Source organism: Aspergillus ochraceoroseus (assembly GCF_002846915.1).
Source record: "Aspergillus ochraceoroseus IBT 24754 chromosome Unknown P175scaffold_1, whole genome shotgun sequence".
Taxonomy (NCBI): Eukaryota; Fungi; Ascomycota; class Eurotiomycetes; order Eurotiales; family Aspergillaceae; genus Aspergillus; species Aspergillus ochraceoroseus.
In genome coordinates, this window is record NW_024468476.1 from 4,691,136 (window position 1) to 4,716,154 (window position 25,019).

The 25,019-nt window shown below is 46.4% G+C and overlaps 11 protein-coding genes across 11 annotated transcripts; 5 read left to right on the forward strand and 6 right to left on the reverse strand.

Annotated features, from left to right (window-relative positions):
- Nucleotides 1-260: 260 nt before the first annotated feature.
- On the forward strand, nucleotides 261-1,188 carry P175DRAFT_0490295 (uncharacterized protein; the record flags this gene model as incomplete). Its single annotated transcript, XM_040895788.1, has 2 exons — nucleotides 261-316; nucleotides 402-1,188. The coding sequence occupies 2 exons, from the start codon at nucleotides 261-263 to the stop codon at nucleotides 1,186-1,188; spliced, it is 843 nt and encodes a 280-aa protein (XP_040756629.1).
- Nucleotides 1,119-3,418, reverse strand: P175DRAFT_0498343 (phosphatidylinositol-3,5-bisphosphate binding protein HSV2). Its single transcript, XM_040896482.1, has 5 exons — nucleotides 2,841-3,418; nucleotides 2,713-2,751; nucleotides 2,525-2,622; nucleotides 2,112-2,468; nucleotides 1,119-2,051 (listed from the first exon to the last, which is right to left on the reverse strand). Exons 1-5 carry the CDS (start codon nucleotides 2,947-2,949, stop codon nucleotides 1,530-1,532), a joined length of 1,125 nt encoding a protein of 374 aa, XP_040756630.1. The 5' UTR covers nucleotides 2,950-3,418; the 3' UTR covers nucleotides 1,119-1,529.
- Nucleotides 3,419-6,475: 3,057 nt separating this feature from the next.
- On the forward strand, nucleotides 6,476-8,084 carry aspA (putative septin AspA; the record flags this gene model as incomplete). Its single annotated transcript, XM_040895124.1, has 5 exons — nucleotides 6,476-6,799; nucleotides 6,873-6,989; nucleotides 7,049-7,160; nucleotides 7,191-7,797; nucleotides 7,848-8,084. The coding sequence occupies exons 1-5, from the start codon at nucleotides 6,775-6,777 to the stop codon at nucleotides 8,082-8,084; spliced, it is 1,098 nt and encodes a 365-aa protein (XP_040756631.1). The 5' UTR covers nucleotides 6,476-6,774.
- Nucleotides 8,085-9,048: 964 nt separating this feature from the next.
- On the reverse strand, nucleotides 9,049-9,521 carry P175DRAFT_068107 (uncharacterized protein). Its single transcript, XM_040901079.1, has one exon. The coding sequence runs from the start codon at nucleotides 9,367-9,369 to the stop codon at nucleotides 9,115-9,117; it is 255 nt and encodes an 84-aa protein (XP_040756632.1). The 5' UTR covers nucleotides 9,370-9,521; the 3' UTR covers nucleotides 9,049-9,114.
- A 153-nt stretch (nucleotides 9,522-9,674) lies between these two features.
- rom2 (putative Rho guanyl nucleotide exchange factor (Rom2)) lies at nucleotides 9,675-13,518 on the reverse strand (the record flags this gene model as incomplete). The annotated part of the gene is made up of 4 exons (XM_040895789.1): nucleotides 9,675-9,752; nucleotides 9,818-10,249; nucleotides 10,317-10,747; nucleotides 10,815-13,518. The coding sequence occupies 4 exons, from the start codon at nucleotides 13,516-13,518 to the stop codon at nucleotides 9,675-9,677; spliced, it is 3,645 nt and encodes a 1,214-aa protein (XP_040756633.1).
- Nucleotides 13,519-14,269: 751 nt separating this feature from the next.
- Nucleotides 14,270-15,608, forward strand: P175DRAFT_0498347 (V-type proton ATPase proteolipid subunit). The gene is made up of 8 exons (XM_040896483.1): nucleotides 14,270-14,362; nucleotides 14,419-14,436; nucleotides 14,510-14,522; nucleotides 14,581-14,663; nucleotides 14,729-14,841; nucleotides 14,902-14,986; nucleotides 15,048-15,133; nucleotides 15,190-15,608. Exons 1-8 carry the CDS (start codon nucleotides 14,315-14,317, stop codon nucleotides 15,230-15,232), a joined length of 489 nt encoding a protein of 162 aa, XP_040756634.1. The 5' UTR covers nucleotides 14,270-14,314; the 3' UTR covers nucleotides 15,233-15,608.
- A 140-nt stretch (nucleotides 15,609-15,748) lies between these two features.
- On the forward strand, nucleotides 15,749-17,426 carry P175DRAFT_0521042 (cAMP-dependent protein kinase; the record flags this gene model as incomplete). The annotated part of the gene is made up of 4 exons (XM_040899178.1): nucleotides 15,749-16,239; nucleotides 16,296-16,388; nucleotides 16,478-16,602; nucleotides 16,707-17,426. Exons 1-4 carry the CDS (start codon nucleotides 15,987-15,989, stop codon nucleotides 17,424-17,426), a joined length of 1,191 nt encoding a protein of 396 aa, XP_040756635.1. The 5' UTR covers nucleotides 15,749-15,986.
- A 1,132-nt stretch (nucleotides 17,427-18,558) lies between these two features.
- On the reverse strand, nucleotides 18,559-20,010 carry P175DRAFT_0490301 (uncharacterized protein; the record flags this gene model as incomplete). The annotated part of the gene is made up of 1 exon (XM_040895790.1): nucleotides 18,559-20,010. One exon carries the CDS (start codon nucleotides 20,008-20,010, stop codon nucleotides 18,559-18,561), a length of 1,452 nt encoding a protein of 483 aa, XP_040756636.1.
- A 668-nt stretch (nucleotides 20,011-20,678) lies between these two features.
- Nucleotides 20,679-22,359, forward strand: P175DRAFT_0429358 (uncharacterized protein; the record flags this gene model as incomplete). The annotated part of the gene is made up of 3 exons (XM_040893356.1): nucleotides 20,679-21,229; nucleotides 21,366-21,919; nucleotides 21,965-22,359. The coding sequence occupies 3 exons, from the start codon at nucleotides 20,679-20,681 to the stop codon at nucleotides 22,357-22,359; spliced, it is 1,500 nt and encodes a 499-aa protein (XP_040756637.1).
- A 134-nt stretch (nucleotides 22,360-22,493) lies between these two features.
- P175DRAFT_068096 (uncharacterized protein) lies at nucleotides 22,494-23,541 on the reverse strand. Its single transcript, XM_040901078.1, has 4 exons — nucleotides 23,440-23,541; nucleotides 23,237-23,344; nucleotides 22,801-23,064; nucleotides 22,494-22,734 (listed from the first exon to the last, which is right to left on the reverse strand). The coding sequence occupies exons 2-4, from the start codon at nucleotides 23,338-23,340 to the stop codon at nucleotides 22,629-22,631; spliced, it is 474 nt and encodes a 157-aa protein (XP_040756638.1). The 5' UTR covers nucleotides 23,341-23,344; nucleotides 23,440-23,541; the 3' UTR covers nucleotides 22,494-22,628.
- A 279-nt stretch (nucleotides 23,542-23,820) lies between these two features.
- P175DRAFT_0490303 (uncharacterized protein) lies at nucleotides 23,821-24,417 on the reverse strand (the record flags this gene model as incomplete). The annotated part of the gene is made up of 1 exon (XM_040895791.1): nucleotides 23,821-24,417. One exon carries the CDS (start codon nucleotides 24,415-24,417, stop codon nucleotides 23,821-23,823), a length of 597 nt encoding a protein of 198 aa, XP_040756639.1.
- Nucleotides 24,418-25,019: the final 602 nt, after the last annotated feature.

Consider the following 25,019-nt stretch of genomic DNA (forward strand, 5'->3'; position numbering starts at 1 on the left):
TAAATTCTAGATCGGATGATGTCTACCCCAAGATAGTCGGTCTTCTATGATTTCTAATACAACCGGTCTGCCATCAGGTAGATTAGGTATTATTATTATGCCTGGGGTGGGGACCTATATAAAACGGAGGTGCAGCGGCGGTGCCGCAAGCTTTCCGTAGCTTAGCTCGTCCCAAGCAACTGACGACCTACATTCATCGGCAGTACTCTTGGCCTCACAGGCAGTTTCTCCTCCACTTTACCTGATAAAAGGTGTCAAGCATGAATAACATCCGCCAAATCCAGGCGCTCAACAAGCGGGAATTAGAGAATGCCATGTACGTCCTTACACCCCTCGAACTTGTTTAACCTGAACTGGAATTGTGCATGCTAACCGCGACGAAATTTTTTTTTTCTTTCTAGACCCCCTGAAGCTTCGTGGCACGCAGATTACCGCGATACAGCCTACGTATATATCGGCGGTCTTCCGTACGATCTCTCCGAGGGTGATATTATAACCATTTTTTCACAGTATGGAGAACCAGTGTACGTGAATTTGGTGCGCGACAAAGAAACCGGAAAGAGTCGCGGATTCGCCTTCCTCAAGTATGAAGATCAACGCAGTACGGATCTTGCGGTTGATAATCTGGGCGGGGCGACAGTGCTCGGGAGGATATTGCGTGTCGATCATGTGAGATACAAGAAACGTGACGACGACGAGGAGGACACCAATAATGTGGCCAAGTCAATGGGGGAAGCAGTTGGCAAGGAGGCTGATCGGGATACGGATGATGAGGGACAGAGACGGAAGAAGAGGAGGACGAGTGAAGATCGCGAGCCGCCGCAGAGACGGCTGCTCAAGGAGGAAATCGAGCTGGAGGAGTTGATCCGGAATCATGATGAGGAGGATCCAATGAAGGAGTTTCTCATTGAAGAGAAGAGGGAGGAGGTATCTAGGGCTTTGGAAAGAGAGGCGAGGCATGAGAAGTCGCGCAGGCGGGGATCTAGTCGGGACAGGAGCGGTCATCATTCTCGGCATCACCGGCGACACCGAAATGAGGAACGAACACGGTCTAGAGAAAGAAGCAGTCGCGACCATCAGGAACGGCCGAGAAGAGATAGGTCTTACAGAGACAGGACACCGGAGGGCTCTCGATCTCCAGAGCCTCGCAGGGACCGGAATCGGGAGAGACGTGATCGTCACCGATAAATATATCAATTATGGCACGACTAACGATTCCTACGCTATGCTAATTCAGATTGTTTTTTATATCAATTGCCAAGGTCCATTTTGAGCCGCATGCCCAAAAATCCGACCAAATCTGGGAACAGAAGGAAGGAGCCACAGCGGCCGAATGGGAGCAAAACCATGTCGCACTTGGCTGCGGACCATTCCCGGCCTATAATTCTTACTCACCTCTTGCTCTGATATTGTGGCTCTAAATGGGCCCTGCTGGATGAAGACTCGCTTGCCTTGGGAGAATTGCCTGTTTCAGGATGTGCTCATGCTGTCATGTATTTCCGTCACGGGACTCCGTGGGATATCTCATTTCAGCTTCCCCCTAGATATCTCTTCCAGCCTTCTCGCATACAGTGTCTCTTCCCGTCTTCTCCTTCACGAAGAACAAACTTTTCCCAACGTCCACCCCTTCCTGAACCGACCACGAGTATGGTTCGGTCATCAAACCATCCTATTATCCCCTTCAAAGGTCGCCCCAATGAATTCCCAAGGGGTGGGACAAATCCAGACCCGGGAACTGTCCCCTCCCCCAAGTCAAAGTGCGCACTTGCAAAAGAATAAACGTCAGAGAAAACCCTTGGTAGCAGAGGGATTTTGCCTAGAATGCCCCATTTTTGGTTGACACCCTCTTCGGATGATGACGCTGGCTGGTTACGGTATGGGACAGGATGCGGAAGATCGAAAATATGTAAAGTAGACTTGTCAGATGTCACAGCTAATAGGTTATTCGAAGGTGAAATGGCGAGTGAAAATATTAAGGCATGGTCAACACCGCGTCGCAGTTCGGCCATTTTAGTACAGTTGCTTGTAGAAAAAATTCGTATCAAAGTGCCCTAGGACGTAGAAGTTAGTTGCGGGAGTAGATTTTACTGGCGCGAAATCAAAATTTATACCGCTTCGCTTGCCGTTGCAAGTACCTCTCCATCGGGACTGAGAGCCATCGCGCGCAATGGCGTGCTATGGGCAGGTATAATGCTGACATTCCCCGTTTCTAGCTCTACGATCTGGACCTGGCCCGGAGACCGACCAGGGAAAGCAAGGACTTTCTGGCCCAAACAGGCCAGCCCTAGCGAATTATCTGTTGTCTCAAAGACCGACAGCTTTTGCGGGGGATTCGAAAATGCAAAAATATGGATGCTGTTTAGCAGAGCAACGACAACGCGCGATTTTGATAGTTGGACGCCAAGGACAGAGGTGCGGAACTCGAGGGTAATAACAGCTTTTTGCTTCGCATCGTCCCAGATCACTAGCTGCGAGAGGGTGAGTGGAGGAAGGCAGGGCAGGGCTGAATATTAGGCCGGCGCACCTTGTTCTGGGGAAACTTGGGCTGTCTGCCACCACCGACGATTGCTAGGTAGTTCGACTGCCCTAGCATGATCGCGACGCCTATGCCAGCATTGAAATCTAGAGGGACACTTTGAGATTAGCGCCTTTTTGGGGGGGGGGGGGGGTTAGGAGGTGAAGTCTAGAGGGGTAGGAATGGTAAATGGGTACCTCTTGAGACCTTGAGCTCGCATGGGTTGGCATTAAAAACTAGATTCCTTCAGCTTTATTACCCACGACGAGGAAAGCTTCTCGAACAAGTGAAATGGTACAGCATGTATACCAGGAACCCGACTTACCGCAAAACCCGGTGTCTAGGCCCACAGCAAAGCAGGAGTTGTCATTATTGAAAGTTGCTGAGAGAGAAAATGGCCCTACAGATTCATCAATAACCTGTCGGGTATTCATCCTGCTCAACAGGAAGATAGGCTATTGTAATTCGCGATTCGAGTTGGCGATGAAAGCAGGTAGGGAAAGCTGGATACCGGGCAGATCGACAGTTCCCGCTAACCTCACCCAAGAATTTGTTATCGCGCCTGTTATCAACGGATGAAAATCAGGCGAACAACTCATGGGCTCCACGATGGAAAAGTTTTAGACATTCTTAAACAATGGCGGTTAATACAGACAAGATCCAAGTTAAGAACCAAGGGAGGGATGATATTTATAGACGTTGATATAGTTATTGGCGTGGTATCCTTGGGAGGAATAGCCTTTGTCTCTTGAGTGGAGTTTGGTGTGATCACAAAAAGAAGGGGGAAAAAGAAGGGGAAAAAGAAAGAAAGGCATGAACCTGCCAGGCCTGTGATGCAGTAACAAGAATCAACTTTGCTACATGTGCCTGTATAATTATATTGAAGAAGAAGTGAAGAAGTGAAGAAAGTCAAGATACTCCATCACATGATGACCCCACCAGCGCGATACCATGGATTTAAGGTGTCTGTCTGTCAGTACTCCGTACACCCAAGGGAATATATTTTGATAATAGGTAACTATGGAATATATTTTGCATGTTATATGTTAACTAACCGCCCCTTCCGACCTAGTCTCCAGGGTCGCGCCTTGCGCGCCCCTGATAGCTTAACACTCAGGACAGCTTAATACTTAGTTTTTTAAAATTTTAACTATTCTACTTTAAATCTATTTTATTCAACCACTACTATGTCAGAAGACTATTATGAAGTTAAAAAATAAATTAAGGATGCTATAAATATCTTATACTTTTAAAAAAAATCTAATATCTCTAAAACTACACGAGATTTTAATGTGTTAAGGTACCGCCTTGGGGCATGCTAGAGGGGTTGTAGAACTTAATTTTAGTAGTAATTACTAACTATAAAATTATCTCTAGCTCAGGATTTTATTATTTATTAATATATTAATACTCTAGATAATTTAGGAGTCTACCCGCGGCCTTAAATAATTATAAATTATATAAATTCTATCCTATAATCCTCCTATAAAGACCTAGAGACCTAACTACCTAAAGTTAGTAAAAAATAGTTTAACTAATAGCTTTCATGAAATCCTGAATATATAAGAAAGCAGGTAAGAGTTATGGAATTAGATAGGAAGAAAGTAAAAGATAGAGATCTTATCTCTACCTAGTTTACTTGTTTAAAATATATTCTTTTTACTAGGGGTATCCTACCTAAAGATATATAGAATTTTAATAAAACTAGCTTTTAGATTAGAGTTAGAAAGAATTATTAAGTTATCTAGTATATAAAGAAATATTAAAGGGCCTATATTTTTTCTAATTCTAATTAAGAATATATAATTATGGTTAAAGTAGTTAATATTATTAGATATATTATAAAACTACTTATTTTATTAAGTAATAAGTGTATCCTAAAGGGCTAGTTTAATTAATTAGAACCTAGATATTATATTAAGATTAGTAATATAGGTTATCTAAATAATAAGCTTACTTATTAATAAATATAAATATTTAACTAGTATATAAAATCCTATATAAAAGGTAAATATTAATTTCTTATTTATAATAATTTTAGATCTTATATAATCTTTAAATTTATTAATTTTTATAAAAAGAATAATATTATTATTTTCTTCTTACTATCTTATACAAGTTATATTCTTTAATCTCTTAATATTAGGGTATTTCATGCCTATAAGTATTAATATACTAAAGTAGTTACTAATATAGAATATTCTAGAGGTAAAAAATTTACTAAGATTAAATTTCTTTATATTCTTTATATAATTTAAAAAAAAATCTTTAAAAGATATATAATTACCTATAACTTTTAAAATACTAGAATTATATCTTTTTAATCTTAAGAAGTTCTATAATTACTACCTAAAAGATCTTTTACTTAACTAATTATTTCTAGTAATTCTAGATTCTTTTATTCCTTTGGAAGTACTTCTAAGACTACTAAATATTTTAAATTCTATATATAATATCTTCCCTAAGTAGAGAAATATAGATATAGCCTTAAAGAGAAGTTAAATAGCTTTATTAAAGGTAGTATTACACAGGCCTATCTAGTAGAATTATTAAAGGATAAATTATAATATTATACCTAGGTAGAACAGGCCTACTATAAGCATGCAAAGGCTTCAAGATCTTATCTATAGTAAGAAGGCACTGTATCTAGTTAAAATTTAGCTAAAATAAAGTAGTTAGAAAAGAATTATAATATAGAGAAGGAATTATCCAAATTATAAAAGTAATAATTAAAAGTTATATAGGAACTTGTTACTTATACCTTAAATTAGGGAATTATTTTAAAGAGATATTAGAAGTCTAGAAAGATATAAGAGGTATAAAGGTTTATTTATATCTATTTTATATTAAAATATCTTTTAATTTAGGTATACTAGATTATTTTGAAATTAAAGCTATATAAAACTAAGCGTTGAGCTGTCCTGAGTATTAAGCTGTTGGGGGCGCGCAAGGCGCGACCCTGGAGACTAGGTCGGAAGGGGCGGTTATCCTACCTGGACTGTCTACTGAGCTTAACTGAGGTAGGCCAATATTGACGTATCAAAAGCTCAATTGGTGTCCCGCAACGACCCACAGCGTGGAGAGACTGACTGATTCCATCTTCTACCCCTGAGAAACCAGACCAGATCACATTCGAGAGGTCTCTTTCCAGCTCAATAATCACTACCACCATAGTCCCTTTCGGGTAATCAACTGCGCACAGCTTGTGATAAATTTCTCTGTGCAGTGTACAGCACTAGGACAATATATTGACAATCATCTCCATGGGATTTACCTAGTACTACCAGGTACCTAGGCGTTCCCAGGTAGATCGGATGAAGCTCAGGCAGTTTCTACGGTAGGTTTAGGACACCTATGTATCAACCAACCATTTATGGGGAAATACTCTCTCTCTATATCTATAATACACCTTCTAATTTGCTCCGGATGGTGCTCTGAGTGAAATTCTCAATTATCATTTGATGAGTTGTCCTCTGTTTGGCATCTCCTGAAGTACACACTTCTGCTTTGTATCACCATATTGTAATCGTGTTACCCATCAATCTTACAGAATACAAACTCTGTTGAGTCTGGAGAAAGATACAGCCGTTTGATTGGTTTAAAGGGAGGATTTCAGAGAAAGGGGGAAACAGGTTCTGTACAGAGGACGTATTGGACCTGGCGGTATTGAAATGTATACAGGCTCCAAACACGCTAAACGATTTTGGGACGTCTTTCCCCCCTAAACTGCCAAGTCAGTCCCTAACGGGCGACTCTCGCTCTCTCGCTCTCTCGCTCTCTACTCAACTCAACTCATCCCATCTCATCTCTCAACTCCTCGTCTTCAGGAGAGGCAGCATTCATCCATCTTCCTGTCCCTTCTTTAGTTGTGCTCTCTCCGTCACTCTTGTCTCTTCCCTTCGCTATCTTCCCCTCCCCTCCTTCAATTCCATCTCTTCCCCCCTTCTACTCTGCTCTTTCTTGCTTCCTCTCCTTTCTTAACCCATCATGTCGTCCGCCTATAACGCAGTATGTTACTTCCTTCCCCTTTCTGGCTTCACGACTTCAACAGGCGATCCACCTCCCCCCTCCCCCCTCTCTTCCCCCTTCCATCGACCCCTTCTCAATTCCTCCCTGTCTTGAAACAAGGCTTGCATCTGCAGACCCCTCATGGCTCCCTTCTACATTAGCTTCATGTCTGTTTCTAATCCATTCTGCGCCTCCTTTAGATCAAGCTCCGCCGCAAGAAGAATGTAAAGAAGGGTATCCAGTTCAGTTTGATGGTCTGTGGTGCCAGCGGAACTGGTACGTGTTCACTCCAATTTGCTGTACACTGTGTGCTGTTGTTCGAGAATTGACCGGATCTATCCTCCGACAGGACGTACGACTTTTGTCAACACCCTTTGCGGCAAGCCGGTGCTTCAGAGCAAGGACGCGGATGATGCTGCCAATGCTCATCTCGAGGAAGGTGTTCGCATCAAGCCAGTCACAGTTGGTATGACTGCCTTGAGCGTCCTGCTGGGACCCCTCGGTTGCTAATACAATCCTGCACAGAGCTCGAGTTGGACGACGAAGGCACCCGAATCTCCCTCACCATCGTTGATACCCCAGGATTCGGTGACCAGATTGACAACGAAGCCAGGCATGTGGTCACCGCCAATCTTGTGTACGCCATGTCGTACTGACCGTTTTACAGTTTTGGTGAAATCGTGGGATACCTAGAGCGCCAATACGATGACATTCTTGCCGAGGAATCACGAATTAAGCGAAACCCCCGTTTCAGGGATAACCGTGTCCACGTCCTCCTGTACTTTATTACACCAACCGGCCACGGTCTGCGTGAGCTGGACATTGAATTGATGAAGCGCCTTTCTCCCCGTGTCAATGTTATCCCCGTCATTGGAAAGGCCGACTCCCTCACCCCCGCAGAACTCGCTGAGTCGAAAAAATTGATCATGGAGGACATTGAACATTATCGCATTCCCGTTTACAACTTCCCTTACGATATCGAGGAGGATGACGAGGATACCGTGGAAGAGAACGCTGAGCTGCGGGGCCTGATGCCTTTTGCCATCGTCGGTTCCGAGGATATGGTTGAAATTGATGGACGTAAGGTACGAGCCCGGCAATACCCATGGGGCGTTGTCGAGGTCGAAAACCCACGACACTCTGATTTCTTGGCCATCCGAAGTGCTCTTCTTCACAGTCACCTTGCAGACCTGAAGGAAATCACTCACGACTTCCTCTATGAAAACTACCGTACTGAGAAACTCAGCAAGAGTGTTGACGGTGCTGCTGCGTACGTAGTTCCTGCCCTAATCAAATTTAATTCTACACAATATACTAATCAAAGAATAGTGGCGGCGATTCATCCATGAACCCTGAAGACCTTGCAACCCAGTCCGTCCGTCTGAAGGAAGAACAGCTCCGTCGTGAAGAGGAGAAGCTTCGTGAGATCGAGCTGAAGGTCCAGCGTGAGATTGCCGAGAAGCGCCAGGAACTGTTGGCTCGGGAGAGCCAATTGAGGGAGATCGAGGCCCGTATGGCTCGCGAAGCAAGCCAACTAGAGGCAGCCAACGGAGATCACTAATCTTGTCGAACCCTATCTTCCAGAGGGGACGTTTTGCCGTGTTCACACTGTCGCTGCCTATGTTATGGAATCCGTGGCACAACAGTTGTAACTGCTTATGGGGATAATATTCGTCGACTGTTTCTTCACGTTAATAGCTTTCTTTTTGAAAGAGAGGGAGGAGAAAATGCAACAACGTTCTGTTACTTTCAATGACTGGCACCACTTATCGACGGGGGAGGCATTCGGACAAGAATTGATGGACTCTGGCGTCGCCCTCCACTTTCCCCTGGCAGCTTTTCTTGCCTTCTTTCATGTCTTCTTTAATTCGGCTGAAGATTTTTCCCCTATTTCCCAATGTCCGTGTGGCGACGCTCGGGGTCAGAGATAGCATCTTTTTAATTGTTGACAGTTGTTGTTGTTGAAACACCTGCATAAATTCCCTGCCTTTTTTTTTTTTGCCCTATTTTTTTTTTACCCTGCTTTTATCAATGACACCTGTCTCCAATCTCAGCGGCGCAGCAAGATTCCCTCTTTTGTCATTTCATCCTTTTGTGTGCTCTTGTGACTTATGTCTTATTCTGTCTATTCTTCCGTTTTCTAGTTGAATAGTAGTATATTAGGAAGAAAAAGTATCTCCACCATGCTCCCCTAGTCTTAGGCAACAGTCTAAGCCCATGTTTGATTATTGCATAGGTAAACTCTCGGACGACCGTGGACTCAAATTTTGCTTATTTCCTCAACTACCGGAAATTAAAATTAGAGCTAAACCAGAGCAAAAAAAATGTTTTGAAGTACAGAGTATGCTTAAGGATATAACTACACATGTTCAGCAAATTAATTTCTGTTACCAAATTTCAACCACTTACCTCAGTATCCTCTCTCTCTCTCTCTCTTTTTTTTTTTTTACAATGGCATGAGAAAATAATATTAACCTAACGAGGAGAGACAAGAGCGGACTAAACCAGCCCAAAGAATATATAAAGTCAGTTTAGATTCAGGTTGAGGGTTGGGTTAGTGCCAGCTTCCTCTGCAGCTAATATGTGATTTGCTAGGGCGACAAGAGAGTAGAGCACCTCACATTGGGCACAGATACAGGTGTGATGTGATACACTGTAGGGTTGCGGATGGGACGGGACAACCTGGATTGCGAGAAATGCAGGATTATGGGAAGGAATTTGGGGGAGAATGATGAGTGACAGCTGAAGAGAATGAAAAAAAAAAAAAAAAAAATGAAAATGAAAATGAAACGGAGAAAAAAAGTGACGATAGGACAAAAAGGAGAAGAGGAAGAAAAAGAAAGCATATGGTATTGCGCTTCATTGTACAAGTAGAAAAATATATGGCCAACTGGGGATCAGAGTTGACCTGATACAGATCAAATCAACAACGTTGAGGTATTAAAAAGATCTTTCGAAACAGCTCAAAAAAGGGGGAAAGAAGATGGGATAAAATAATGAAAAGAGATGGCACAATGGTGGCGCAAAAAGAGCAGAAATCGAAAGGATTCTTGGTATGGAAAGGCAATGAGGAGGGAAAACCTGTTCTAAAACGTTGTCAAAAGCAGTTCAAAGAGTTAGGGCCTTTTTCTGTATATTCCCTGGTGCGGGTTTAGTGCTGTGGCTTGTTCCAGAAATCCAAGCTGGCCACAACATCTTCTCCTCCGTCGTCTTCGTAGGCATAGAGGATCTAGTTTTGTTAGCAACAGAGGGACAGGCAGATGAAGGAGGCTGTATCTGATGTGATTTACTAACCTCTCGTGTAGAAGAATGAAGCATGCGAATGTTTTTCCCGGTCATGATATGGATTAATTCGCTAGTCTCGATATGCCTGATCTCTATGAAGTTCGGCTCGAAGGCAAGGATGTAAGGATAGGAAAGGGCGAATGCGTTGGGATTACCTTCCCAAGAGATTTTCCAGTCGGGCCGTGCGCGCCAACCGTTGCGGTTTACGAAGAATGAAAAGTCGCTGTAATTAAGCAGGAACTCTCCATTCATTCGCTCAATGTGAATTGGCTTCACGTTTTCTTTACGTGCAACAAAGTCCAATGAAGTGTCGGCTTGGTCTAGTAGAGATTGAGTCTCCGTAGTCTCCAAACTGACAACTTCGAAACCACGTGCACAGCCGACACAAAGCGTGGATCGAAGGTAGTGAATCGATGATGATTCCGCAGGGATGTAGTATTCCTAAGCATAGTTAGTGATTGCCCTCTTCCCTTTTGATGGCTGAGCACATCTGGGTAAGTGTACGAACCTTGAATGGTTTCAAGGTGTCTTGTCCGCCTTGGAACATCTTGCTAACGGCAGACTTCTTCTTCCCCTTTGCTAGATTGTCCATCGGCTCGTACACCTTGATAGTGGTTGATAGCGCCGAAGTTTTGACAGAGCACACCAAATGACGACCAAGTCCTATACCAGCTTTGAAAAAGTTTGCATGGCCTTGAATCTTCTTCGGCCGTTTAGCCAATGAATTTTGACCTTCATTGACTTCCAGAGCCTCCATGGGATAAGAAGATAAGGTTTTATTTGCTAAAACCAAAAGTAGCTGGTACTCCTCCAGCGTGTCTATCTGGGTAACTTGACTAGCGTCAAGAACTCTCCTGGGCTTCGCCGACTTATCCTTTGGCCAACGGTCTGAAAGATATATACCGCTATCTGTACCATACACCAATTTCCTGCCCCCATCTACGAAAGAAATTAGCACGAAGATGAGATATGAGTTGAATGACACTTCTGGGGACTCATAGCATACCTATTGGGACAAGACAGTTCACTCTGTTGACTGCACTGAAGAAATTCTCGCAGAGAACAGTCCTGTTATAGAAATTACTGTTGCGCTCTCTGAGCTTCCTTTGTTGTTCATCCACCAATTCTATAAATTTTTTCCGTTGCTGTGGAGAGGTACCGTACAGCGTTTGTTCATATCCACCCTTGCCTAGATGCCGAAAAGTGATGGGAAGCGTACTGTCCTTGGCTGCAGGAGGGGCCGCGGCAGCCTTGTTGGAGAGTAAACTGGATGACGGTCGTTTAGGGATGCCGAGCCTGGGGATGACTTCGTCCATTTGGGCGATGACTAAGAGTTCCAGGGGAATTGGCTTTCTGTAAACTCGGTACTCTTCGCGCTTGTTCACGACTTTGATCCTCACAAGTAGAACTGCATGGTCAAAGAGGTATGCAGTCACCTCGGATGTGTCTGTGGGCGTTTTCTTAAATGCCATCTTTGATAGCATCTGCCGATTTTCTTCCGTCAGTTTGAGGTCCACGTAGTCACCAGGACCGAATTTCAAAGCCGAATTGAGCTGCACCAAGTTGAAGTGATTTTCTGCCCTTCCACTTTCAGCATTGACTCGGCTCAAGAAGTCCTTGATGATTTTAACAGCGTTAGGGATATCATCTTTATCGGGATTGCCATCTGCGGTATATTTGGCAACTTGTTCAAGCAAAAGAGGATACCTCGCAAGACGAGTAGTTGGTTTGGTCAAGTACCCATTCAACTCCAGCTTCCGGGACTCCTTCAAACGCTCTGTCTCTTCGACGAATCTCGCAAATGCCGGGTTGGATGACTTTTCCTTCTCAAATTCATATCGGCCGTACAACTGATTGGCACCGTATTTGATGAAGGGATCAAAACGTGGCACATGCTGAAGGAAGATGTCGCCAATCGTTCTTACAACATGACTTTCCTTTTGCCTTGCGTTGAGAGCCTCAGATAACGCACCGTTGACCTTGAGGACATCCAAACAATTTCCAAACACAGTTCGAATAAACTTCTCTCGGCGGTGTTCTGGAATCGGGGAAAGAGTTGTGTTGGTGGCGGAGCGCAGGGGCCTCATCCAAAAATCACGTAAATATTCCAAGTCCTTCACAAAGTCGCGCTCTGTGTACATGATCTCAAAGATGATTTCCTGGCGCTTCTTTTCTCGATCGTCAACGCTGTCAGAAACCTCTTTGGGTACCATGTTAATCCATAGTTTTTGGTTATCGTCGTTGTCATCATCACCATGCAGACTGCCCTTTGAAGAAGAGGTCCGCAGACCCGGGAGCGGCTTCATATTCAACCTTGCCTGCTGCTCTAGTCGCCTAGGACAAGCGATTGAATAACAGAGGCTTTCCCGGGTACAGGTCGGGGAGTAGCATTCGGTCAAAAGGGTGAACACGCCATTGACTTCGGAGCTAGGCGCCTCCTCTCCCATGGTTTCCTTGAATTGATAAATTTCTCCGGGAGCATCTCGAAGGCGATGGTCATAAGTCACATCATGAAAAAACTTTTGCGCATCCAATGCACGTCCTAGAAGAAGAGCAAGATTCCGATCGGTGGTTTTGATAATACCAGCGATTAGGTCAACTGCATCTGCGCCAGAAAAGGCATTCTGGTACGACAGCCCGTTCTTTTGCCGCTCGCTGAGCGCAATTCTTTCTCGGAAAATATCTGCTACACGCGATAGAAGCGCTGGATAAACTAGAGGTACTTTACTTCGGCGAGAGTTATTTGAGACAAGCGTTGTGGTTGTCTGGGTGCTTGGCCTGTGAGTCAAGTTGCTCTGCATGCTCATGGTGCGGTCTGGAATAACAGTTGAGGCCATGGAAAAGGATCGAGAGGCTGTTGAGCCATCGCTTGGTGGTCGGGGTCTGCCGTTGATGTTCTGCGAATTGGTATGGTCCATCTCATTCGGACCGACAGGCGGCTGACTGGCGTCCGATGGTTGTCTTCTATTCGGGATCACTCTTCCGGTGCTTGTCGTGTGAGTTGGCTCACGATCAGTAGAGTAGGAAGTTAAAGACATGGCGCGTTCGTTGCCATGTCTTTCCGGTACCACACGGCCCTGAGCAGTGATTGGATTGGTCGGGTTATAAGGTTGCTGGCGAAAAGCGCTTGCAGAGGTATGGTTGAAACTGCTCGGTGGAGGTTGGTATATCGGCGGACCTCCCATTCTTGCCATTGACCTCGATCTGTAGGCATCCGAATTCAATGCCGGGTGGGGCACTGGTCGGTTATACCCCTTGGGATCTGGGTATTGCGGCCCCGGGTTCGGTCTCGAATCCAAACGCTGAGGTTGAGGGTAGGCAAAGCGGCCCGGGTAGGGTCGATTGGGGTTCGGAGGAGGTTGCTGTTGCTGTTGTTGCTGTTGCTGCTGCTGCTGTTGAGAAGGCATGGAACCGTGCCCTGGGTATGCTTGGTAAAATCCATTTTGCTGCGAGGGAGCTGGCGCATATCCATTTGATATCTGGCGAGTCGGTGGCGGTGGTCCTCTCTGCATTTGAGGGTGTGGTACATGGGAGGACATTGTGTGGGCCCGATCCTGGGAGAACTGGGGGGTCTGAGAAGTCATGGTCTGGGAGCGACCCGGCGGCGGTGCTCCGCCAAAGATCTCTGAAAATGCAGCATCACGCTGGTGCGAAGAGGGGTGCCCGTAAGGCCGGTAATTCCGGCCTTGCTGGCCCCCTAAGTCAGCCATGGTGTATCAGATCCCCTCCTTTCTAGTGTCCGGTTTATTTCTTTATTTATTTTCCCGGATGGGACGGGAAGGTGACAAGGAAGAAGTAGAAACGTGTAGATTCGTAGGAAGAGAGTCCTCAAGGGGGGAATGGTATCGGATCCGGTCGTAAAGAGCATGCAGCGACGTTGCGGGATGTCGTTCGAAATCGTGGAGATAGGAGAAGGCGAAGAGGAGGGGGAGGGGGGAACGTCTAGTCGAATGGAAGATCGATGCAAGGAAAGGGAAAAGGGAGAAAAATGACAAAAAGAAGAAATTGAGAAGAAGGAGAATTTGCAATGTAGAACAGTCCTTCAGTATCTCATGCGTCAGTAAGATGTTGAATGTCGACACCGCGCGTGGTGTGGTAACGATCGAAGTGCGCTAGGAGCCTTTGAGCGCAATATGGCAGACCAGTGCCTTTCTTTGCAGTTCATAACCCCAGCATTCTTTCCCTCGAGAGATCAAGACGGGAGACGACAGCAGAGTCCAGACAGGATGAATATAATACTATTACTTAGGGGGAGAGGGGGGAAGGGGGGTGGGGAATAAGAAGAAAGAGAAAGCTCAAGTCAAAGTGCAGTCAGTCAAGTTCTCTTTCAAGTTGAAAGGTGTTGGGTGGAGGACCCGGACTGTGGCTTGAACTGGTCTACTGTGGCGGTGCAGACTCTCAAGTCACTGACCTGCGCAACTTGCTTCACCCTCTTTCTGTGATCCAGCTTCATTCTTATACCTCTTTTTCTTTTGTCTTCCCCCTCCTGTTCAAATACCCCTCATCATGGCCGACAGCGAGTTCACTCCCAAGTTCGCTCCGTTCTTCTCCTTTGTAAGTCATTCAACCCATCTCGACCTCCCTGTTTGATCACGACTAACTTACAATAGGCGGGAATCGCTGCAGCCGTGAGCGCTCCTCCCCCCCGTGATCCCTTCCCCAAATGACTAGCCATGCTAACAACCCCCCCCCCCCCCAAAGATGATCTTCGGATGTATGTTGAGATAGACAATGAGCCCCCAAATCGACGAATACTTACTTACTATAATCAGCAATGGGAGCGGCATATGGGACAGCGAAATCCGGGATTGGTATCTCCGGTGTTGGTACCTTTAGACCCGACTTGATTATGAAGGTATAGGATGCTTCCCCTTTTACACATCCATGCATGGGGCTTAGGCTAACTTTGACTGTTGATAGTCCTTGATTCCCGTCGTCATGTCCGGTATTATTGCCGTGTACGGTCTGGTCATCGCCGTTCTCATTGCGGGTGACCTGAACCCACCCCCAACACAGCACTTGAGTTTATACACGTACGATTTACCCGCAGCCACGTTGGACCAGGGTTAAACATGCCACTGACTAGGATAAAGGGGATTTATGCATCTTGCGTCTGGATTGTCGGTCGGTCTTGCAGGGGTTGCCGCAGGATATACTATTGGAATCGTCGGAGACGCGGTACGCTGTTACGGAGGAGTTGTCCCCTGCATCTTCACTCGGGATCTAACGGTTTATTTAGGGTGTGCGTGCGTATATGCAACAATCAAGGGTCTATGTTGGAATGATTCTCATCTTGATTTTCGGCGAAGTTCTTGGCCTTTACGGGTATGTCCCTGCAGCAGATTCTTTCCCTCTCTCTTACTCCTGCTAAACCGTGACAGATTGATTGTCGGCTTGATCCTTAACTCCAAGAGCTCCGGTTGAGCTCGACTTGCTGGGTGCATTTGAATTTCCATTGGCTGGCGACTCGATCTTCCTTGCTTCTTCAACTCCTTTTTGGCTCTCTCTCTCTCTCTCTCTCTCTTGTATAGAATTTACGACGAGGATGATGCAATCCCTCAGACTGCAATGAAGACACCGCAGTGATGGTGTCCTCCAATCACGTATTGGACCTATCTGCACAGTGCCCCGGAGTTTCGTTTTCTTTGTTTCGGAGACGGCTTCTTGTACTAGTACATGCTTTATATGCGTTTGGACCATGAACATCACCAGGTTAAACCTGCTATTTCCACCCATCTTCTCGAACTTAGCCTTAAACCTCAAGTCAAATATATCCCATAAATAAATTCCTTATATCCATAAAAACAATCCTCGAGAATCCCTTGTTCTGACAGCACGGGCTTTTTTCCCCCTAGGTCTGCCCCGCCAGCCGGTAAGCTCAGAGCGTCCCGTAGGTAGCGCCGCTTTGGCTCGAGAAGAAGTCTATGCTGTACCCTCCCCAAAAAGCTCTTTCATCCCGCCGCACATTGCCAGCTACCATTTCTTTGTTTGCTCCTCCACGGCCAGGACCATTTGCTATGTTCATGTTGAATCTCGTTTTTGTCGCCCCGACTTCTCACTTCTAAGGGGGTTGCCGTTCGCTCAATTGCCGTTCCATCCCCTACTCTACTTCTTTGTCCTCCCCCCCCCCGCTCCCCTTCCCCCGTTGTCCTCCGAGACATGATCTCAAGCCATCCCAATGGCTACAGGAACGCTCGACCCCTCGACCCCTAAGGAGGTACAGGGCTCGTCGGCTTCGAATAACAGGACTAGTCGGAGCTCCAGCAATATCCATGAGCGGGAAAAACAGATGGTGGCTTCTGTTCGATCGCCGACTCACCGGCACCTGAACCCTTTCGTCATCACCGAGCGGCCCGAGGAGAAACAGCTGGGGATTTCTGCTCGCCAGCTGAGTGTCAAGGATTTTGTCCTGTTGAAGACCCTCGGGACCGGTAAGTTTACTTCTACTGCCTGTGCACCTTGATCAGAACCTGACTTCGCGATACAGGTACTTTCGCCCGAGTATGGCTGGTGAGGCCGCAGGATGAGAAAGCAAAACGGGACAAAGTATACGCGCTGAAGATATTGCGCAAGGCGGACGGTCAGTATCCTACCTTCTTTTCTTTCGTTTAGTTTTACCGGCTAATACTTGTCTTTTTTTTTTTTTTTTTTTTTTTTTTTTTTCAACAGTGATCAAACTAAAGCAGGTCGAGCATGTTCGCAACGAACGAAGAACGCTCGCGGATGTGTCCGGGCACCCTTTCATCACGACCTTAATAGCCTCGTTTTCAGATAGCCAAAGTCTTTATATGCTGGTACGGATCTTCTGTTCTTTTGCTGTCAGATCGCATAGTCTCAGACCGAAGTCGCAGCGTTATTCTCCGTCGCTTGAATTTGATATCATCTGACAGCCATGTAGCTAGACTACTGCCCCGGAGGCGAAATCTTCAGCTATCTGCGCCGTGCGCGACGGTTCAACGAGAATACCTCGAGATTTTATGCGGCTGAGATAAGCATGACGATCGAGTTTCTTCATGATGTTGAGGGCGTTGTCTATCGTGATTTGAAGCCGGAGAATATCCTGCTAGACGCTGATGGGCATATCAAACTCGTTGATTTTGGGTTCGCAAAGCAGGTTGGAGACCGGGAAACATATACCCTCTGCGGTACTCCAGAGTACCTCGCCCCGGAGGTTATCCACAACAGCGGCCATGGTCTGGCGGTGGACTGGTGGGCCCTGGGAATTCTGATATACGAGTTCTTAGTCGGACAGCCACCTTTCTGGGATCAGAACCCAATGCGCATCTATGAACAAATCGTTGAAGGGCGCATACGATTCCCTCAGAACATGTCCCCGGCTGCCCAGAACATCATTTCCTTACTATGTAAAACTAACCCAAGCGAACGCCTCGGCCACATATCTGGAGGCTCGGCCAGGGTTAAGTCGCACCCATTCTTTTCAGACATCAACTGGGACGATCTCTTTTATCGTCGTGTCAAGGGCCCCATCATCCCGCGAGTCGACCACCCAGCAGATACTGGGAACTTTGAGGAGTATCCGGATCCTGATCTGAAGGGCCAAAATATTTACACCGATGACATGAGATCCAAATACGAAGCCTTGTTCAGTGATTTCTAGCACAACATACTCTTGACTCCTCTCATGCAAACAGCGCAAGTGAGCGCAACCTTATTTGCAACAACGTTGTAGCAGACAATCTAAAAAGGTTGCTAAGGTACCTGCAACGGTATGCCGGTTGGGAAGGATTCGAATTCTGCTCCAGGAATCGAGCTAGGCCTTTTATTCAACAGAATGGCCGCGTTCTCATATGTCTCCGGCTTTCGGTCTACCTCAACGGCTCTTCATATTTGCCTTGGATGGCACAGCCCATAACAGCATCCGTGGTGACGTACAATGATTATATACAGACATTATATACGCGGTGAATTTTGACGTGTAACGTCCTATAATGTTCAATTCTGTTCGATTCCATTTTGAAAACTTTTCATTATTTCTCCTGTTCATGACCCGCCTCCTTTTTGGACATATTTGTTGTCTTTGAATTGACTTTCTGGAACCCCGAACCGAAACCTCTGCCTCGTCCGATAATCTCTATGATGCAACAGATTTCGTGTGTTCAGCCACAGCTTTGCGAAAAGAATGAATGAAATGGCCCCCTTGTTTCGACAGCCACTTTATGTCAGGATACATTTCTTTTGTGCTCACAAGCGCTGGCATTTTTTTTTTTTTTCATCACTGCCCCAAGTGCCTTGTCCATACTTCCTATTTGACATCTGTTATACGGAGTAGACAATTTTTTTCCCCCCTCCCAGAGTTATCTTGAGTTGGTTACTCTGCAGTTCTCTGACATCCAAACCATCGATATTCTTGTGCATAATAATGATTCTGAATATTTCTCAGAGGATTATTAATTGATTCCATACGCCCACTGCGTTGAAAGACCAAGATGCACTTAGAATATATGTGCGACTTTGTAATCGCAACCCTTTGTGCCTTGAGCCACATCCTATTTTGCTCACATCAGACAGAACATAACACCTCGACCTCGATATATGAACATAAAATGCCACAAGACTTCATTCAATTCTAGATAAGCCGAAAACAGTATCGGTTTCGCCTTCTAGGACATCATCCTGCTTAAGTGGCCCCTAGAAAATGGAGCCGATCAACCTGAAGCATACTACATAACCAAAACAAAAAAACATTAAAGCATGATACAAAGGAGGGGTGGAAGATACGCAAAGATTGACTATGGACTGCTTCGTCCATTGTTACTCTGAAAGTCATTCCGCAAGGTCTGACCCATTCTCGAAAACACTCTGTCAAACAAACAGGACTCCCTCACGACATCCCGTACAATCACATACTTGGAAATACGAAAGGCGAGCTGAACAGCGCGACTATGATGGCCATTGAACCAATTCCACAGCTCGTTGACATTGTCGCGATCTTCCGGGTTGGTGAGAAAGTCTGCTGGGGAATCCATTAACTCGCCAGGTCGCGTTGAAGCAAGCCATGAAAGTCGCTCGATTCGCACTTCTTGTTGATGCGGTGACCCCCCCGATTTCAGAGCAAGTTCCCAAAATGGAAGAGGGAAAAAGTCAAAGAGCCACAGAATTGTGCTCATGATGACCTCTAGCATAGCCTGGGATCGCATCTCTTCCCGGTGCAGACTCTCCCTCCACTCCTCATTGAGTTCATCGTCGTGGGTGGTGATAATGTGATTCATGATGAAAACTGCTGGGCGCAGCTCCATCCCGGGACAGACGCGCGCGGATGCCCTTTCTATGGGCCTTGGATTCTTGGAAGTAGGGATTAGGCTTGTCAGGACTTCGCTTAGCTCCTTGCGATTGTTTAGTTTCGTTTTCTCCAGCAATGCCTTGAGCGCACTGAGCGGCCCCAGATCTTCCACCTCCATGCCATAGTTCTCCACGAACCAGTCCCATAGGAAGTTGCCCAGTTCGTAAACATTCTTGAAAGGGCCCGTGGCCTTTAGCTTCCGCTCATCCTGGATGATACTGAGCTGATAGAGAAAGCTCTCTCCAAGTGTCATCACCCGGCCCAAGCTCTCCAGAGTAGTCTCTTCCGCTTTCGACAGATGGCCCGAGAGTTGCTTGTAGGTAAGGTCATGTTGGATCTGGGCCCAGGAGCTCTGCAGCACCGACATAACCTGTACTTCGACAGGGTATGAGTGCAGATCCTGCAGATCTTCCGGATGCAGCGAAACAATATAGTGGATCGCTTCATACTTGGGTGTTGAAATCTTATTATGAACACGGTGATGGTGAAACTCCCCATTTACCGAGGCCTTACCCCCATTCTCCACCTCGTCCCCGAATGTTTTCGTATCGGGATCATGGAAAGTAAACCTGCAATCCTTTTCCAGGATCTGGCGGATGTCAGACTTCTGCTCCGGCCGGTAAAGCGCTATGCGCACACCCGCGAAATCAAAGACATTCTTCAAAATCTCCTCGGGAGTCCACTCCACGCGTCGCCTTTCCTGGATTTTTTCTAGTTTGGCTCTTAGTCGCTCTTTGTCCTTGACTCGGGACGATGTGAAATGCGGGATATCTGCTTTGTGAAGGGCTCGTTTACAGACTTCTTCCACCTTCTCGGCGAGGAGCTTGTAGTTGGACCTGATGGGTGGATATTCGCTTTCGACGAACGTATCGATCACAGAGGTACCTTTCTTGGCTCCCATCGTATGTTAGTTAAATGTGAAGCGACAAGTCAGCGTCACTGTTGACTGGCGATGCAGTCCAAGAGTCCAGTCGGGCGCTACTTTTCTCGCAGACAGTCGACAACAACCAAGAGGAGTCAGCCTGTTTTTAAAATCAAGAATTATATATATATATATATATATAAAAGACTCTCGAAAACTGGAGAAACGTGAATACAGGTGAGAAGAGAAGAGGTCTGCGCAAGATCTATTTGACTTCCCCTCTCGAAAGCCATCGGATGTCAAATTGGGAGGAGAAAGCCAAAGCCGCGCGCCGAAGAACGCCTACGGAAAGGCTAGGGTGACGAGAAGGGTAGATTGAATCGATTGCCCAGCATATGCCCTCTTGATCCCGATATAATCTTGTCTGCTCATGCCTGTGCCCGACTCCGCCTCATCGTCGTCAGCCTACATCTTATCTTGTCCTTGCTACAGCCTCGCTGTGAGGTTGTGAGGGGTCACGGTGCACGATCAGGCTGGCTGGCGTTTAGGAACCCGTTCACTTCCATCTTTTATGTACTAACTAACTATCCCTTCCTCGTTAACTACTTTCTTCTTGCTTTTTCGCTCGTCAGTGCAATTGTCCCAAATCCTCGAGTGCCTCGATGTGCTCCGAAAAGCCGGGGAAATCAATCCAAATCGCAACAACCATGAGTTACAGTCGATTCGTCGCAGCCCAAAGACACAATAATCCATGTCTAGCTGGCCTCGAGAATTTCCTCTCCGATCCCAACTCAGACCAGCGGCCCTGTCGAATCCTCAAACTCGATTTTCCGGTTGATACTAAAAGCCCCCACCTATCCTCCGCCCAACAAATCGATATCGAAGACATCGCGGAAACCATCTACGCTTCCAAACCCAAAGGACACGGACAAATCTTGTTCATCGAAGATCTATGTCCAGATATTATCGAGATCCTCGGTACAAGGTACCAGATCGACCCTCTTTTCTTTGCCTCGCATCTCCACGCTCCGTTTCGCCAGATTGACGCGCAAACCCCGAATCTTGCCATCTTGCCGTCCCGCACGCGGAAGCAGAACTTCATCAACTTGCATTACCATCGTGCTGTCGAGCTGAGGGGGAAGGTTGAGAACGAGAATATGCTCATCCGTGATATGAACGTGAACCGCAAGGTTGCTGTGCTTGTCCCGACGGAAGGGACCCAGATTGCTCTCGTGCAGCATGCATGCTCGGTGATTGTGTTTGGAGAAAAGGATGCAAGTCGGGGATGGCTATGTAGGGAATCCAGGAAACAATATCATCATTCTTTTCCTCTTCTCCTGATATTTCTCTCTTCTTCTTCTTCTTCTTCTTCTTCTTCTTCTTCTTCTGGTGAGCTCCAAGGTTAATAGAATGGTCTTACTAGGCATTATCCTTGTCGACGGTCCTATTTTCGCCGACCATACCCCAGTACAGTATAAAACCAAACCTCAAGAATTTTCCGACGACAAAGAGCTCCAGCTCCGACGATCATGTCGCGTGAAGTCCAAGCTATTTCTCAACGGCTACGAGGACTTCATGCCTCCAGAACCCGGGTCTCTAGATTTCAAGGACCCTTCCGCATTTCGCGGTCCGCCTCGAGAAAGCCTACTCGCCGATCTCATTTACTACTGGAAAAGACAGATCCCAGAGGACTTTAACGCCGAGCACCCCACCCTCTTCAGTCTCGCCTATTACCCACTCAAGATCATTGCGGCAGAGTGGAACAACTACCTGGCAGCCATGAGCTACCATATCAAGCGGCACGAGTACGCCGTGGAAACCATCGGCAAGCCCGTGTCGGAGCTGGACAAGCTAAACGTGGACCTGCGAAGTCTCCAAGTCTGGCGTCGACGCAGTCTTGCCTCGCAGCAGAAGATCACAGCAGTCAAGCGCTTTGTAGCACTCCACCGTCCCTGCTCGGACCGCACTAACGACGACGAAAGCAAAGACACAGACGTTGCATGTGAAACCCCGGCTACTGGCCTTCTAGAAGACTACGACCACCTCGCGGCAGCTCTGGACGATCTTTCCTTTCGGCTAGGAAACATGCTTCCCGTCGTCACCTCGCTCGTCCAGATCTCGGACAGCCGACGGTCTCTCGCGGAGTCGGCCAATGTCAGCCGGCTGACGTCGTTGGCGTTCATCTTTGTTCCGCTGACTTTTACGACAGGGCTGTTTAGCATGAACAACGAGAATGGGCCGGGAGGTGCCTATTTCTGGGTGTTCTTTGCCGTGTCGGTTCCTATTACTTTGCTTGTGTTTCTGGTTGCGAGACCGCCGTCGCGGCTTTTGCGCTGGCTTTCTGCGCGTGTCAGGCCTGCTTTGAGAGCCGCATATCCTCCCGTTTGATTTTGTCTGCGTGATTTATGATAATGATATTAACGTATTAGAGAAATGATCACATGTGTTTATATAAATACCCAAAACACGTCGTATATGTAGAAAGGGGTCGAAAACAACAATAACAATAACAACAACTGGAATTTCTCAGAAACCTAGCCTCCCTGTTCTAATCCCCCAACGAAGCCCAAAAAAAAAAAAAAAAAAGAAAGAAAAGAAAAGAAAAGAAAAGAAAAGAAAAGAAAAGAAAAGAAAAGAAAAGAAAAGAAAACGTATTGTCATGTCCCACTCCTATTCATATCAATCTGGTATCTCGAAAAAATGAACGGGGACGTGGACTGGGATTTGTTCTCCCCAAACAGATCGTACTTGGGTATTGCAGATCTAGCACATTACAGCGTCAGAAGACACTCTCCAGGGGTAAGCCAGGGTGGATCGATCGTAACTCACTTCCTTATCAACTCATCCGTATTCTCGTCGCCGTGCATCTTGGTTATATGGTTTCGAAGATTGTCTAGTCGAGTCCAGGTTTTGTCCGGGGTAGGGCAGTTCTTCGACGGACATAGGTAACCCTTGTCGATATCGCTTCCGGTTGGCAGGTTGTGGACCTCTCGTTTATGTCGTCGGAGGTCGGAGATGGTTTTAAATGCTTTCTTGTGTCGAGTGCAGTCTTTGAATTCGCAGAAGAAAAGGGTTGGGTGGCGTTTGAAAAGGCTATTTAGGAGATGCGAATTAGATATTTGTTTTTTATGTATAATATAATATACATCCTGAAGGTTATTCAAGGCATGTTGGTTTTATGAGAGAGAAAAAAAAGGGTATATAATGGGGGAGAACTAGAAAGAAGGAAAATAATAATAATGATAAATAAATAAATAAAACGTACGAGCTCTCAGGAACCGAAGATGATAGCCCTCCGTTGAAAATACTCGAGCTTGGGAGTGATGCTGTAACCTGTGGAGAACCCGAATTAAGGCTCGGGAGTGTCATGGACCTGGAGGGAATCATGGTTCCATGGTACCGCCGGAGATGTTCGATTAGATTGTCTTTTCGCTTAAAGGTCTGACTGCACGTGGGATAAAGACAAGCGTTTTTCACCGTGGCGTGGATTGTGCTCATGTGTCGTTTGAAGTTCTTCTGTTGCGCAAAGGTGATGTCGCATTCAGAACACCGGGAGGGTTTCCGCGAGTCGAATTGTCCTTCGCTGTGTTCACTTGAGAAATGCCATCAGCTTCCTCTGATCCGCGTTGAGCATAAAAAAAATAAAACGAATCAAATTGCGGGGAAGTATGAATACCTCGTGGAACTTGACGCAAGGGGGTGATGCGTTTGCCGCCGCTTTGAACTCGAATTCGAATACTCTCTTCCTTGCCCTACTTGTCGTCGAGGACTCACGCTGACATGGTCCGACGGCGGGCTGTACGGTAGGCTGAGGAAGGAAGCGGCATCCTCGACATCGCTCTATACAAATTAGTCTCTCTGAGGACATGATAAAGGAAGACCTGCCTTTGGTTTCCAATATAGAGACGATTCTGGGAATGAAAGACCCGCCAGGGATTCTGACATAAATGGGTGAGGATTCAAGAGTTCATAGTCAAAACCCAGCGGGCTCGGAATGAACTCTGGCGTGTCCCATGCTCCCCAGAAGCCCGAATCACTCGGGTTACTGGAAGCCCAGTGCGACTGGTAGCTGTAGTCGCCAATAGAGGATCCGACGATATTGTTGCTGCTGCTGCTGCTGTTGTTGTTGTTGAGAATGGATTCATTTTGAACAAATTGGTCTGAGAAACTGAAAGCTTCATCGTCCGTCGGGAGATGAGGCTCGACACTCTGACTAGAATAGCTCCAGGTGGGAAACTCCGACAAGTCTAGATTTTGAGGGACCGCATAAGATGAATATGGGTAAGGAGGGGTAAGAAAGAAGCCATGGTTGTCGTTTTCGAGGAACCCGGAGCTTTCATGTTCGAGGATATAAGATGAATCCGATAGCAGGTTATGATTCTCTTGCTCCATGAAGGCTGCTTCTGGTGCCCACACTGGAGGGATTTGCTGTTCTACTTGCTTCATGGAAAAGGTACGTATGCCGACCACTTCGTTCCCGGTGGTCACGAGGCTAAATCCTTGCACTTCGTTAGACAACTGCCTGATTGGCCTTGAGCTTCTTCTTTGCCCGATTGGGAACTACAGTACAGCCTGGATTTCTAGCGCCCAATGAATTCGTCTGGAGAGAAAAAAATTTTACCCTCTACTTTCAAACCGATACAGTAGGGGCTAGAATCGGATCTTTCAGGGCGATATTGTGGCAACCAGGGAGGGGGCTGATGCGCCGCCTGCATTGTATCCGATATCGTCGAAGGTCATATCCTGGTTCCCTAGCCAAGGGTTACAAATATTCCTTCTCCCAAACGGTGCTTAAGGAGACTGAAAGATGATATTACTGGTAGCTACGACGGAAGTGGTCTGTCATAGAAGTGCAACTTGGGGGGGCTGTGTGGAGAGGAAAAGGGCAAAAGTAACGGAAATACAAATTCTCCAAGAATCCATATTGAAGCAAGTGCTATACCAACTTACTCTCTCTCAACTTATTCGCTTTGAGTCAATAAACTCAACACTTCCAGAGTGACTCCAGGGAGGAATAGAACATTCACATCGATAGAGAAATACCTAAG